A 15953-nucleotide genomic window follows, 5' to 3' on the forward strand; every position below is an offset into this window, starting at 1 on the left:
AGGACACAACTTAATAATGTTTAGTTATCGGCTAAAATGTCGAAAGAAAGCATAAGGATATGCACAAGTAAAAGAGAAGCCATGTTTTCTTACTCAGAACGGATGCTTCCGCCATCAGGGTGACTGTATGGAATGTTCAAAATGTGTGGATTCCAGAGATGCCTCAGGGCCTAACTGTTGACTCGTGAGGGTGATGCTGCTGTGCGTAGTGGAGGGTCACTGACTGGCAGGAGAACCTGGGGTCCAGTAGGGGGGCCCTGTAGCCCTTTCTCACCACACTTAGGCTGGCCCTCCCAGTCCTACTCAGTGAAGGGCAAAAGTGTGTTTCACAAAGACAATCGTGGCTTTGTAGTGGAGGCATTACAAAGAGCGGTTTGAATGTGGGGAAAATAAGCAACTACGAGATTATGTGAAGAGCCCAGGTGAGAGGTATTGCTTAGTTGAACTGGGGCGGTGGTACTCTGGGCTTGAGGAAGCAGGAGTGATAGCCACATGAGAGGTGGAATAGGTGAGACAGATCGGATACAGGGGCTGTGAGGAAAAGAGAACAGATCTCATGTTTCCAGCTCCAATGCCTGGGAGTGATGGCTCCCTGAAGTAAAATAGGAAAGTCAGGGAAAATAACAAGGTTTTACTTTGAGGGTTTTGGTTTGTTTTGCTTTGTTTTTCTTTTGTCTTGCAGGTAAGGAAAGAAAGATGGAAAGAAAATAAATCTGTTTTGTACATGTTGAGTTTGAGGTATTTGCAAGGCATTCAAGAACAAGATTCAAAATCTCAGAGTAGAAAGGGGCTCAGAGATGTAGATCAGGGAGAAAGTCCTATTTATGTGTAAACTAGAGCCAGGAGAGGATTAGAGGGCTTCCAGAATTGATTCAGAATGGCTAAAAAAAGATGGAAGCCTATAAAAATGTATTAGTCTGCAGTAGGATATATATGGATGTGTGATCAAGAATCTCATATTTGTCATGTTTATACCACCCCCTCCTCGCAGCCTTGAGGGAGTGAATGGATGCATCATGACTGCCATTTAACCTTGAAGACGATCAGCTTTAAAGGACCTGAGATTAATCAAACTGCAGGATTCATGTGTGCCACGTGATCTGAGGGGTACATATTGAGTGTGTTTGTTAAGACTATGTAAATAACGGATAATTCCTTTACAAGTTGGTTTTGACTGCATGAGGGTTCATTTTTTTTAAGGGGGTCACTTCATCTTGAAGGACTCTTTTGAAGGATTTGTAAGAGATGTGACATGAAAGCCCACAAGTTAGTGGTGAGCTGAGGGGGGAAATGTTAGAGAAAGATATACTGAGGGAACATTTACAGAACGAGGTAGGAAATCACAAATAATGATATCTTTTATTTGCACAAAGGGTATTGCATTGAGAGAAAGTTCTTTGAGTTCTATACTGAAGCTATGATAGGGGCATGATGATTGCCAGGAGCTGGGGGAGTGGGAGGGGGGAATAAAGTGATATCAGTCGAAGGATACAAACTTCCAGTTGTAAGATGAGCAAGTTCTAGAGATCTAATTACGAGCACGGTGATTATAGTTATCAATACTGTATTATGTATTTGGAAGTTGCTACGAAAGTAGATCGTCCATGTTTTCATCACCAAAAGAAATGGTATTTATATGAGATGATAGAGGTGCTAACTAACCCTACTGTGATAATCACTTGGCAATATGTGTATCAGATCATCATGTTGTACACCTCACATCTCAATAAAGCTGAGAAAAAAGTTACAGTAGAGAGAATTGCTGATTATATGATAGAACAAGGTGGAGCACAATAGGTTGGAATTTTACAAGATGATGGGATTAGAAGTAGTAAGTATAGACTACATTTTTAAAGAAGATTTATTTATTTATTTGAGAGAGAGAGCGAGAGCATAGCAGGACGGGGAGAGGGAGAGAGAGAATCTCAAGCAGACTCCCTGCTGAGCGCAGAGCCTGATGTGGGAGTCAGTCTCAGGATCTTGAGATCATGACCTGAGCTGAAACCAAGAGTCGGACGCTTATCTGACGGCAGCACCCAGGTGCAACCCGTATGGACTACATTTACTTTTCTAAACTCTTTGCCGAGGATAGGAAAGATCTTGAGGAATTGGCAAAATTAATGAAATTTTGTTAATTTTTTTATTGATCAATATTTGTTTACAGGTTGAGAAGATGTGGCCAAGGCAAAGCAAATATTTACAGATTAATTTGGGGCAAGGGATGAATGAGAAATAGAAGAGGTGGAATAGTGTGAAACTGAGAGAAGCGGGTATGGAGACTTTTTCTTCTAAGACCTGAAGGAGGAACTTAAGTAGGAATAAATACATTTTCTAATTATAAATATAGCTTTACGGTTGTGAGGTACGTGGAAGGGAAATTGAATGAGTACATCTACTCCTCTCCTTTCGTTTGCTCAGTGAAGTATGAGTCTGAGTTGTGCCTTAGATGAGGAGTAGTGGATATAGAGTAGGTGACTTGAGAAATGCAGTAAATTTCTGGACAGTCACGTGAAGAGTGGAAATAAGAGGAATAGGGATTAGTAAATGTTTGGTCAAGCTAATGACTCAGTGGTCATAGGGCTATGCTGAAATAACTAACAGCAGAATATTCATTTTCCCTAAGTGCAACTTAGAAAACACAGATTAATTTTAAAAATGTCTGAAGGATTGAAAAGCCACTGAGCCAACTGGGATTTGAAGGACCAATATCCCAGAGAAGAGGATTCACTGAAGTAGGCCCAGGATTCTGCAAGCCATTTCCCCCCTCCATCCACTGCTGGATCTAGGTGGGTTTGGAGGGTAACAGGGAGACAGGGATGTGGAAAGTACGCAAGCAGTGAGGAGCTTTGGCAACCTCGGAGGACATGGGGACACCAAAACTGCATTTCAGAACTCAGCCAGTTAGAATGTGAGGGGCAGGATCCCTGAGAGAAGGGAAGCCTAGAGAAGCTGAAAGACCATGCCTTCACCCTGTGCACTGGCCAGAGTCTTAATCTGTGCAGGACAACAGGCTGAGAAGCAAACATAAAATCCCCCCGAAACAAAGCAGAGATATTGGCAGCCTCACAGTGTTAAGAGAGAAAAAACATATTGGAGATCAGAACTATCGAATGTAAGCCTACAACACAGTGGGAATGAACAAGAGGTAGGCTGACCCTTACAAAGGTTTGAGTCAATCTCAGATTTGAGATTTGGGATTAAATTGAGGGGATGCATTCTATTCTCACCACCTGCTAGGAGGTAAGGTGGGCCCTCTGTGGAGGTAGATCTTGCTGCCTCGGAAGTTTTCATAAAAAGGTCTGGCATTCAGCTGAGAACTGCCAGGTGTACCAAGAACAAGATCAAGACAAATAAATAGATCGCCCCATAATATTTAAAATAACTGAGATTCATATGTTCAAGAAAATAGGGGACAAGATGGAGAATTTTACCAGGGAACCAGATATATAAGAAAGAATCAAATGGCAAAATTACAACTAAAAACACGGTAAGTAAAATTAAAAACTCAGTAGATGGATGTAATGTAGTTTAGATGCAGTTGAAGACGGGGAATTAATTAACCGAATAGGTTAGTAGAAAATATCCAGACTGAAACACAAAGAACAAAAAGGGAAATAAACGATAGAATAAAAACATAAGGAATATCTAGGGCGTGGTTAAAAAAAAAAAAAAAGCACTGAGAATGAGAAAGTGTGTGTGTGTGTGTGTGTGTGTGTGTGCGTGTGTGTGTGTGTGTGCTTGTGTGTGTTATGAACCCGAGGATAAATACAAAGAACACCAATCCTAGGCATATTGCAATAAAATTGCTGGAAACTAAAGAGAAAGAAAAAAATTCGAAAGGCATCCAGAGGGGCGGAAAGAAAAGACATTAAAAAAAGCAAAGACTGAGAGTGGATTCCTCAATAGAAGACATAGAAACCACAAGATAATAGAATGACATCTTTAAATTGTTCAAATAAAATGTCTGAGAAAATAACCATGAAGAAGTTGAAGAAAGAGGATTTATACTACCTGACATCAAGATTTATTACAACATATGATAATTAAGACTGTGGCATTAGTGTGAGTTTCAGTGAATAGACTAACGGACTGGTAGACCAGTAAAAGTCCAGAAACAGACTTGCATTTATATGACCACTTGATTAGTACAAAAGTTATATTGCAATGCAAGGATTAAAGGTGGTATTTTGGGATGCCTGGGTGGCTCAGTCAGTTAAGCATCTGCCTTCGTCTCAGGACATGATCCCAGGGTTCTGGGATCCAGCCCCGCTTTGGGTTCCCTGCTTGGCGGGGAGCCTGCTTCTCCCTCTGCCTCTGTCCCTCTTTCTGCTCATGATCTCTCTTTCCCTTTTTCTCAAATAGGTAAATAAGATCTTTAAAAAAATAAAGGAGGGATTTCCAGTAAATGATGCTGACACCATTGGTTAAAAATATGTAAAATAATCATAATAACCCCCCCACACACACCATACACAGAAATTAATTCTAGGGGTGCCTGGCTGGCTTAGTTGGTTAAGCATCTGCCTTCAGCTCAGGCCATGATCCTGGGGTCCTGGGATCGAGTCCTGCATCAGGCTCCTTGCTCAGTGGGGAACCTGCTTCTCCCTCTGCCTCTGCCTGCTGGTGCTCACGTGCTCTCTCCCTCTCTCTCTCTCTGACAAATAAATAAATAAAGTCTTTAAAAAAAAAACTTTATTAAAAAAGTAATTCTAGTAATTGGATTTTAGATCTAAAAAGTAAAACAAATGAGATTTTTGAAGATATTAGTACAAACTATTTTATGACACTGGAATAACTGAAGTTTTCTTAAAAGACAAAAAGTATGAATTATAACAAAATAAATGGACACACTGGACTATATTAAAGTTAGGCATTTATTTTGATCAAAAGACTTCATTAAAGTAGTGAAAAGATAAACCCTAAGTTAGTAAAATATATTTGCAATATATGTATGTCTGTCGAGGACTCATATCTAGGATATGTAAAGTACTCCATAAATCAACATAAAAAACAGGCAACCCAGCAGAAAAAAAAAATGGACAAAGGATTTGAGTATGCCCTTCACTCAAGAGAATATCCAGTTGACCAATAAAAACATATGAATAAATCCTCAAGCGCATAGTCATCAATGATGTGTGAAATAAATCCACACTGAGATAGCACTATACACCCCCCCATGTTTAAAAGTACAAGACTGACAACATTAAGTATTGGAAGGCTGTGCTGCCGTGTGACTGTTAACATCAGGGGTGTGTACCATGGCGTAACAATTTCAGACCTAAGTAACCCCATTCGTAGGAATCTTGCGGCAGAAGCGTACATATGTATGCAAACATGTATGCCACAAAAGCCATGTCCAAGGATGTTCATGGCAGCACCGTTGGTAATATCCCAAACTGGAAACAATCCAAATGTCCGCTAACAGTGAAATGGATACAAATTTTATGGAATATTCGTTTATACAGTGGAACAATTTACATCGATAATAATGAGCACATGACACATGTCAGTGTGGATGGATCTCACAAACTTCCTGGTGAACAAAAGAAGCCAGACCCAGTAGTACATATTGTGCTATTGATTCTATTTATATAAAGATAAAAAGCAGGTAAAATTACTCTCTGGTGATAGAAGGCCGGTAGTAGTCACCCTTCTGGAGGGAGTTGAGGGAGGCTTCCAGAACGCTGGTAATGTTCTAGAACTCAATCTGAAAACTCAACAGACTACAGCTATGGTCTCCTAACTCTTAAGCCCATGTAGTATCCTTCAACAAAAACTGTACATTAAAAAAAGAACTGAACTGCTGTTGAAATTTGGACATGTATCGTGAGGGTAACAATCCCTTTCCTGGCCAGCCACTCGGCCAGTGTCGTAGAACAGGGAACGTGAAAAGGTTGGCCACCACAAACCCTTTACGTTTTTAAACCTTTAAGTCAAAAGCTTTAAGTTCTCCATGTAATTAGCATTATCACGAAATCATAAATATTTCAAAGGAGGGACGACATTCGAAGACAATATTCAGAGGCATTTATTTCAACAAATTATTATTTAATTTTTGGCCTTACTATGGTTTTCCTATTTTGGTGGGGACAGAGACAGAATATCAGTCTGTCACCTTATATAGATTGCCAACTAACACACCCCATGTACTTTATTCTTGGATTTGTTTTCATGTGGCCACTTGGAAATGTCTTTAATGGCTGGAAAGAAACGGAAGTGAATTACTGGATTGTGCTTAATTTAGTCTATGGGCAGAATAACTCCGTGACAGGCCGGTAAGCCTGTTGACTTCTCAATGCCAAAATGTTTCTACTTTTCTGTGGGTGTTATTTATATCGTTGTTTAGTCGATTCTAATAATATATACTTTAAACCATGTTTTTCAAACTTGCGTACTTAAGAATCACCTGGTCAAGTTGTTAAAGACGCAGATTTCTAAGCCTGTGCTCTGACCGAAGATGCAAGGTGTTTGCATTTTTGACACTCCCGATGATTCTGTGAAGATATTTTAGAGGAATGCATTTTGAGAAACCCACTTTAAGTTCGCCATCAGCAGTAGTAGCTATTTGGAAAGTGATGTTTTGACTGTGAATTGGGGAGATCTATTCCTTTGGGGATTTTTGTAGTTGTCGTTGCTGTTTATTACAAGAATTGTAACCGGTTACAGGTCATCCTTATTTAACGCGGAGGGTTTAAGTGGCTGAGCAAAGTGGATATGAGAAAGCAAATGGAGGACATTTAAAATAGAACTTAGAATTGAAGCTGCCATTAGCCCCTATCATGAGTCACATAATATTTTGCTCAGACAAAGCTGAAAGGACAGGTGAGCCTGTTATTAATTTAGGTAGGCACTCCTTAAACTACTAAAGTTTATGAGAGGTTTTACAACCCAAAGCTCCTGAAGCTATTTCTGGTACATGTGGTTTCATGTCATCTTTATGGGAGCAAAAAAAAGATCTGTATCCCACACCCGCAACATTTTTGTTTGTCAAGATTTAGACAAAAGGATGAGAGGTAAGAACGCTTTTGCCCACACGTTGCTTCTTTGCTTTACCACCTGTTTGGCTGGGACGAATCAAGGTGAAGCCGAATCAGTGATTCAATATCCAGTTACCCTATAGGCACGAATTCACAAAACCCTGAAATAAGTAGACAGGAGAAAAAACCCCGAACAGTTCTTTTCCTGCATTTGCCTTTTTCTTCCTCTCTTGCTGTGTATCTCTAAAGCCCTGGGCTTAGCTTTGCTGTCAAAATGGACTGCTTTCCCTTTTCGGAGCTTCCACGAAGCTTTCCTTCCCTTTCCGAAGCCAACGAAGATTATAGATGATGCAGAGAAAGTGAGCTATGTGATTATTGTCATCCGATTTTAAGCTCGTGTCCTAACACTCCTTTCCATCCTGCAGCGGCTGCCACTGCTACAGATGTTTCTCAGCTCGCAAACATCAGCCGTGATGCCCTTTGAGGTGTCAGAGTTTGCAGCTGTCCGTGGTTTTCCACTGCCCCGCGCCCTTTGACATCTGAACGTTGAGGTCTCTTGCTCATGACCCAAGGGGAGAAGCTCACACAGCTACCACTCTTGACCAGAGTTGTAGAATCTTGGTTGTATTTAAAAGTGAAAAGAAGAATCCAAAGTGACAGTTGAACAGGATTCTCATTTGCTTTTAAAAAAGGTCTGTCCAATCAAGCTCTCCATTGATTTGACAAAATTGATAATTGGGGATCTTATCTAAGGGATGCGATCATAATTTGGGACCTAATACTTGTTTTATGTTCATCCTTTCGCATGTGCTGATACATGTACCGTTTGCTGCCCGTCATGACCCCCCCGGAGCTATCCTCGGGCCCCTGGTCTGACCCCTGGATAGATTCTGCCACACAGCCCACCACCCCATTTCAGCAGGAAGCAGCCAGAGTGGTCATTGTCCCATTCCCTAGCGGCTGTTAGGGTTACTATTCCGGGGGGAGGAATGAGTAGGGGACAGGCGGGGCTAGGCGGGGAGACGTAGATAGGGGGCTAGGTTGATCAGGCTCACAGAAATCCCTAAAATGTGGAGGTGTGGGGAAACCAGAGATAAGGGGACAAACCAGAACATTCTGCCCTAGGCATGTGGGGTGGGTGTCTTTTTTATGATAATCACCTGTGACCAACAAAGAGTAACCAGACCTTAAAAAGGAAGTAAGCCTTTGAAGGTGTTATGACTAGTCCTTGCTCAATGGTGGTATCATTAGAGATGTGAAAAGGATTTCAGTTCCCTGGTTAGCTTTCTATAAAAGACCAGCCCTAAAGGCCTCAGTGGCAACCCTGTGGGGACCCCTCTCACTCTTGGGAGCTTTTTCTGAATGTTCACTTAATAAACTTCTATTGCTTTACTCACACACACACACACACACACACACACACAAGTCTGCGTTGACGTTTTAATACAAAAGTGTAGTGTTGGCGTCTTGTTGTATGCTCTTTTCTTTATCATTTTGTCAGAGTTAGAATTCGCTGAGGCATATGATCGGGACAGAGCATCCAGAATAGCTTAGAAGATGCTTATCTCCCTGATTGACTTACGCTCCCTCACTTTGCTGCATTCTTTCCCCACGTGGTTTCTCACAGGAACTTAACTTTCTGCTTTCTCCTTCTTTTTTGGCCTGAGAACACCTCTCCCTCTTCTCCTCAGATTCAAATGAAGACCAAGCCTCAAAGGCAATTTCTCCGCCTACGATTTGACTTTATTTCTGTGTAATAATCTGAGTGACTGAGTTACTAGTCACTGGCGTAGTGTATCTGCTTGTCTCCCATTTACTCCTGCCTCTAAAATTAGGCTGTTAGCATTTGACTCACTTCCATCGTTCAGATCTGCAGTGTCGTGTTCAGCTGCCTGTTAAAGCCCAACTGCTTCTTGACAGGTAGCTCCCGGCACAGAGCAGGCACCCAAATATTTGTCGAACGAATGAGTGGTGTTTACTGTTTGCCTGCCTCCTCCTCCCAGACACTTCTTGTTTTCTAGATTGGTTTTTTTGCTTGGTTTTGGGTTTTCTTGTGTTTCGGGGAAACAGATGGAAAAGACCATGAGGCTGTGGGATGAAGAAGGCTACAGTTTTGTACATTTAATGTGAAATCCCAATGGAATCTTCCTTTAAATCATGTGCTGCCTTCTACCCAAAAGAGGAAAGATATTTTTCTTGATGGTCTACCACCTGCTGCTCTAAATCTGTCGTTTTATTTCTGACTTGCAACCCTGAGCTCTGGCCCCACGGCAGAAACATGGGTAAGGAAAAGGAGCGTCTGCTGGTTGAGGAGGTGGGAAGAGTCGCCTTGTAGCACGCCCTTCTCTTTGGCCCATTTCCCCTTGCCTTGCTTCCTCCTCAGTCTTTTTTGTTTTCTAGTTTGTCTTCCATGGTCCTCTCAAGAGATAGAAGCATTGGGTTAGAAATTGCAATATGTAAGCGTATCAGACCAACACATTGGGTGCCTTACACTCATGCAATATTATATGCCAGTTACAGCTCCATAAAAATAAATAATAAATAAATAAAATTCCAATAACTGCCGATTTCCTTTTCTCTAAAACAGGGTATCAAAAGTGTGAACAGGAGATGACCTATCTGTGTCAGCTAGAATGTTTGTTTAAGAATGCTGAGTCCTCGGCCGTCTGCAGCTCTACGGATCATAGGTCTTAGGGGATGAGGGTCAAAGGTCTGCGTTTTTAACCAGAACCCTAGGCATTTATATTGTACTCTGTTGAGACTCAGCTGTCCTTGACCAATGATGCATTAAGTCCAAGTGAGAAAATGATATAAAAGACAATTCCAAATGCATATATCTCGTTTGCAGATCTTTCCACTTTACAATAAAAAGGCACACTTGAAAAAATGTGATCACCGCATAGAACTATGAACAGTGTTTAAAAATTAAGTGAAGGGTGTTGGTTTAATTGTTTGACCATAACTATCGTTGAAAGGTGAAGTATATTTTTAAAAATTTTTTTCTTTGAAAAGCAATCATTTGAGAACTATTATTTTTGCTTTTCCTTTGTTTTCAGTTTTTATATCTTTCTGTGTGGATCTCTGCACCACCTCTCTCTCTCTCTCCCTCTCCCCCCTCTCACCCCTTACATTCCTTCCTGTCTCCCTCTCTTCCTCCCCGCCCCCGCCTTACCTGCTCCTTCTGTCCTTCCCCCACCTTTTCCATATCTCTAAATCCAGCTCCTCTTTCGATAGCAATGCCTACCTTATGATCTTGTCTTTAGGATTAAGGAGCATGATGTCATTAAAAGAATGATTGTTGCAGCCAGATCTTCCTCTGAGACTTACTAACTGGATGATATTAGACAGATTGCTCAACATCTCTCGGTTCCTGTTGCCTCAACACTAAAACAGAGCATTTACCTTGTAGCGCCTTTGGGAGATTTGAACCGGACTAATGTGTGTAAAGTGCTTAACAGAGATCCTAGCAGTCATTACTCAGCTGTTGGTTTTTATGGTTATGAATTACAATGATTACATGGGAAAGGATGTGTTAAAGAGCAAAGTCGAGTCCTTAAGTTAGGAGATTTTTAAGTATTGTGATAGTTGTTAGGTTCTGAAGAGATAAAAATGAGTAAGACTTGATTGCTGCCCTCAAGTTGTTGAGTCTTGTAGGAAAAGACAGATAAATGTATAATTACATCCATAAAATATAGTGTGTGCAATGTTGTAGGATGGTGAAGGAGTCAGTGGAACCACTGAGGAGGGAGTGATGCGTGTTTCCACTGCTTAGTGTCAGTTGCCTTGTTGCTCTGTGTATGTATAATGGGAAGAAATTTAAATAGTTCCTTTATTTGCCATTGTTTCTTTCTATTTAAAATGGCACCCACACCATGCCCTGACTCCAGCAGGCCTTTAAGTACAAGAGAAAAAGCTGTCACTTCCTTGAGAAACTCACTTCCATCTGATTGAATACTGCTATAATAAACACAGAAATATACGTTGATCACTAATATAAATGCTAGCCCCTAAGAGTTGTTCAGTGTACAACATGTACAGCTATACAAGGCAACCTTATAACTATAAACAACATTTATCTCATACTGACTTTCATTATTTTGTTTGGCAAGTAAAGTAATTTGGATCATTTTTCTAAAGTAGACAAGCACCATGATCCTGAACCCCATGATCTTGTCACCATCATTGTCCTGGGGTGAAGGTTATACTGTAGTTAGTTGGGTGAGATTGTTCTCATTTAGCAGTTCCCCTGAGGTGTTGGCTGAACATGTCCTTTAGGCGGATAGAAGAATTCTGAGTAAAGCACCTCATAAACGATTCCTTCTCACAGGACTGTTACGACGGGCAGGAACATCATATGTAAGAAGTATCTAACCTATGATGTTCTTCCATTATAGAGTATGTTATTTTGGACCCTTTAAATATGCTCCTGCAGATTCATTAAAAATAATCTGACAACACATATTAATAAAAACAAATTAGGAATTATGAATCACATTTTTGCATCCTTCTCGCTTGTGTTTCCTGCCTACAGTTGACACTCCAGACCCGTACGTGGAACTTTTCATCTCCTCCACCCCTGACAGCAGGAAGAGAACAAGACACTTCAATAATGACATAAACCCTGTGTGGAATGAGACCTTCGAGTTTATTTTGGATCCTAACCAGGAAAATGTTTTGGAGGTCAGTGACTCATTTGCGGACCGTTAGATGGTCATCATTCATGTTGAAGTTGGTGTTTGAGCTTGTCCCTTTCGTGCCGTCTTTCTCCCCGGGCAGGTGTAATTGGGGGCCAGCTGTGCAGCCTGCAGCCCTGGGCTCCAGGTGGTGCACATCAAGTGACGTGAGTGCCCAGTGGCAAACGCAAGCTAGGTAGGGCTGGGAAGAATCTCTTATCCTCCTGGTGTGCTTTGGAGAAAACAGATTTTCTGTTACAAAGAGGAAGGTCCAAGTACAACAGAAAAACAATATCGTCAATGGATTCTGACTTTAAAATAAGTTAATTTTATTAACGTTACTTTTCTAACTGAAAATAATTAACCTGAAAATAAGTTAAAATAGATCTTTCCCAAAATGGTTACATGGATTTTCTACATTAATTTATTTCTCATACTCCAAAATAGCATTTCCCCTGCGGGGGTGGGGGTAAGGTTCCATTTTTGAAAACACGATAATGACTAAGTCAATCAGGAAGAAGAAAAAGTTAATGATTGTCTTAGTAGCAAATGCGTCAGGAAGAAAAGACAAAGTATTATAACCAGTTCAATATTGAGGGCCTCACATGACTATTAAATATCATTTGAGAACTTGCATTTTTTAAGTGTGGTGGAAATTTTAGATATAATTTCCAGAGATCCAAGAGAAATTGTATTCCTGTACCCTACTTTTTAATCTCTACAGGTCACGTTAATGGATGCCAATTATGTTATGGATGAAACTCTAGGGACAGCAACGTTCCCCATTTCCTCTATGAAAGTGGGAGAGAAGAAAGAGGTTCCTTTTATTTTCAACCAAGTAAGTGACACAACAGGATTACTTTTCAACCTTATGTCAGATAAAAATCTATTTATTCTGGAATCTTATTTATTTGTTTGTTTGAATGTTTATTTTTAAAAGGGAAAATTTTGTGTTCCCTTTTACTTTTTGTCCAAACCTTTTTATTGTTCTGATACTTATAAGCTTTGATTGAAGTAGTACACTGAATAATACAGAGACATTAATCTCTGTTGTTGCTCTAAGTGAGACAATGGCTTTGGACCCACCCCCCCCAGGAGGCCAAACAAAACTTTTGGGAGGATAAAGGAAGATGAAAATCTGAGAGGAATGGCAGAGAGAGAGAGAGAGTGAGAATGAGTGAGTGAACTCAAAAAGAATACTGTTGGGGGGCACCTGGCTGGCTCAGTCAGTTAAGCATCTGACTCTTGATTTCGGGGCTCAGGTCATGATCTCAGGGTCATGGGATCAAGACCCACATCAGGCTCCTCACTCAGCGGGGAGTCTGCTTGGGATTCTCTCTCTCTCACTCCCTCTACCTCTCCCCCCCAGAGCACACTTGCTCGCTTTCTCTCTCAAATAAATAAATAACTCTTTTTTTTTTTTTTTTTTACGAAAACTGTTGGAACATCCAGACTGTTCCAAAATTACATGTTTAGCAATAAATTAAGCCTCCGTGGAGGGATATTTCTGTCTCAAATAATCCTCAAATAATTAGGGGGGCAGCAGGAAAGGTCAGCAGGAACAGTCTTGGGATTTTGTTTTCTTTACATTGCTAGGTTTGCTGCATTTCTGAAATTTCAATAACTTAGGGATCACAAGGCCCTAGAAAGATTATTAATACAGAGCAAACACTGGATTTTGAATTTTATAAGAAACTAATTTAGACATTTCCAGTGAGAAATGTGAACAGCTGATGAACCAGTATCCAGAAGGCTGGTTCATGTATTCATTTCTTGTTGGAAGAGTCTCTGTGTTTTTGCTCGTCCTTGGAGTGACTTCAAACTGCTGTCTTCACCCAAACCTGCCTTTTCCTTAACTCTCACCTCTTTTCTGTTACTATCCAAGTGACCTCCTCCTTCTCTGAAGCCCTAAGGTAATTACCTATGGTATTCACTGGGTCTGAGTCATTTAAATTGTTTGATTTCTCGTCTCCCTTCCTCTCCCCCTCAACTAAAATCCTATAGGACAGGAATACTGGTTATGCATGCCTAATTACAGAGTCAGTACATAGTTTATATTTACCGAATGAATATATACCTAGCTAGAAACCAACTTAAGCCCAAAGGGCTGCCTGACCAGTTCATACAAGCTGGGCATCCCGGGTGCCTTGAGGACGCTCCAGCCCCACATGCCCTGCTGACTCCTCCAGCTGCTCCAGGACACGTGTCTTCTAGATGGATGTCTTACTCCAGTGCCAAGGGATACACTGCCCATGGTTCTGCTGACTTTTTTGTTAAAGTTCTTGCATTCATCCCTCTTGCCAATGTTCGTTGAAGTCCGCTGTGTACCAGCCATGGTGCTTCGTGCAAGGAATATAAAGAAGAACAAGACACAGAAGGCTCTTCCCTCAGTTACCTCTGTGTGGGGTAGAGGTGAGGTAGGGGGTGGGATAGGAAGTGGGCAGAGGAGCCAGAAACATGTGAGAAGTGAAACCACCCTAAGGTGAGATAAGCATCAATCAGGAATGTGTGGTAGGAAGACAGAAAAAAGACTGTTGTCAGAGGAAGCCCGCCGGCGCTGAATATGAGTAGGTGACTTTGACTCGGTTGAACAGTGAACATAGTGGTTAATGCTTTGGAAGCTGGGTTACTTGGTGTTTAAATACCAGCTCTGTCCCTTATTATCTGTTTCATCCTGGCAAAATCACTTAGCTCTTCCATGCCTTGATTTACTCATTTGTAAAATGGAGATAATATCTCATAGGAGAGTTTATGATAACTCATTTATGATTAAATGACTTAATTTTACTTATATATAATATATCCATATAATAACATATAGTATAATTATATTACATATACCTATATTTTAAATACATTTAGATGTAATTATTTAATTATACTTTTATATAGTATATTATATAAGAGAGATTATATGTTACTTAGTTTATATATTTATTAAGTATAAACTTTATTATATATGAAATATATGGGAGGTGCCTGGATGGCTCAGTCGGTTAAGCATCTGCCTTCAGTTCAGGTCATGATCCCGGGGTCCTGAGATTGAACCCCGCTTTGGGCTCCCTGCTTAGTGGGGAGTCTGCTTCTGCCCCTGCCCCTGCTCATGCTCTCTCTCTCTTTCTCTCTCAAATAAATAAATAAAATCTTACCAAAAAATATAATAATCCTCAGTTATAGAAATACATATCAATACATACATAATTCCTGTGTATGCACAGTTGGTCTCTACGCAGAGACTGCTAGGGTTTCTCTCTCCCTCTCCATCTGCTCCTCCCCGCTCTTTCTCTCTCTCTAAAATTAATAAATAAATCCTAAAAAAAATACTGTGCGCACATGGATGCATCCATACAAAATTATACTTTTCTGTAGTATTACATAAGATATGTGTTGCTAAGTTTATGTATTTATTAAGTATATAGTTTATTACATATTAAATATATAATGATGCTTGCTTATAGACATATATCACTACTGTATGCATGTGGATATATCCACACGTATTAAGCATTATATAAATGAAAAGGCATGGAGTCTTAAAAGAAGAAAGCAAGCTGGGGCCTGGCAAGTTACAAGGCCGTGCAGGTACATGTCGATGCACGGTGGGGTAAAGTTTAGAGATGGTCAGAGGCTAACATCCCGCAACCTTGGTAAGACGTGTCGCTGGGACTGGTTCTCAATACACGTTTGTTGAGAACTTTGTAAGCATGGATTGGCTTTTCCAAAGTGTTTTCCCCCCTCTTCAGTCTGATTATGGGAGAAGGTATTGCAGGGAAACATGCATTTCCTCTCCTCCTGTCATTTCCTATGGTTAGCTGTGTAACCTCCGGCTAAAAAAGACTTTCTACATTCCTGAATTTAAAGTAGCTTACATAATTAGTTTCTTTAGTGCGCCTGAGAAAACAGTTGGCCAAACAGCTTTTCTTCATCACTCTGTTCTTAAGAGTCCTTTGAAGTTAGTATCTAAAGGACAGTTGTTTGCGTTGGTGACCTGTGATGGTAGAGGGGAGAAAGGTAAATGCATACGGCTGCGTGGAGAACCCCTGGCATTCCCCCGATCACGTGGCGCGCCCTGTGCACGCTCTCCAGCCTCGCCTCACCTCTGCACCCCATCTTTCAGAGGAGCACAGAGTTCACCGAGGTGAGAGACTGTGAGGGAATAATGTGGGAAAAGATGTTTTTAAACAATTCTTTTATAGCAGTTTGAAACAGTAAAAAAAGCACTTGGATTTGGCAAAGAGAGAACACAGGTTTCCTGCCAAGACATTATTAACAGAAACTTCTTCAAAATTTTGTCATCCAAAAG

General features: G+C 40.7%; 1 protein-coding gene across 4 annotated transcripts in view; it reads left to right on the forward strand.

The window, feature by feature from the left end:
• The window catches only part of PLA2G4A (phospholipase A2 group IVA), a 154719-nt gene that overhangs the window by 58606 nt on the left and 80160 nt on the right, over positions 1-15953 (forward strand). For all 4 annotated transcript variants that reach the window (XM_045811363.2, XM_045811364.2, XM_045811362.2 and 1 more), the window contains 2 exons: positions 11509-11657; positions 12375-12488. In XM_045811363.2, the coding sequence (XP_045667319.1) occupies positions 11509-11657; positions 12375-12488 (263 nt within the window). The remainder of the gene's footprint in view (positions 1-11508; positions 11658-12374; positions 12489-15953) is intronic.

This window comes from Ursus americanus, chromosome 2 (assembly GCF_024610735.1).
Source record: "Ursus americanus isolate L20-20 chromosome 2, mUrsAme1.1.p, whole genome shotgun sequence".
In the NCBI taxonomy this organism is placed as follows: domain Eukaryota; kingdom Metazoa; phylum Chordata; class Mammalia; order Carnivora; family Ursidae; genus Ursus; species Ursus americanus.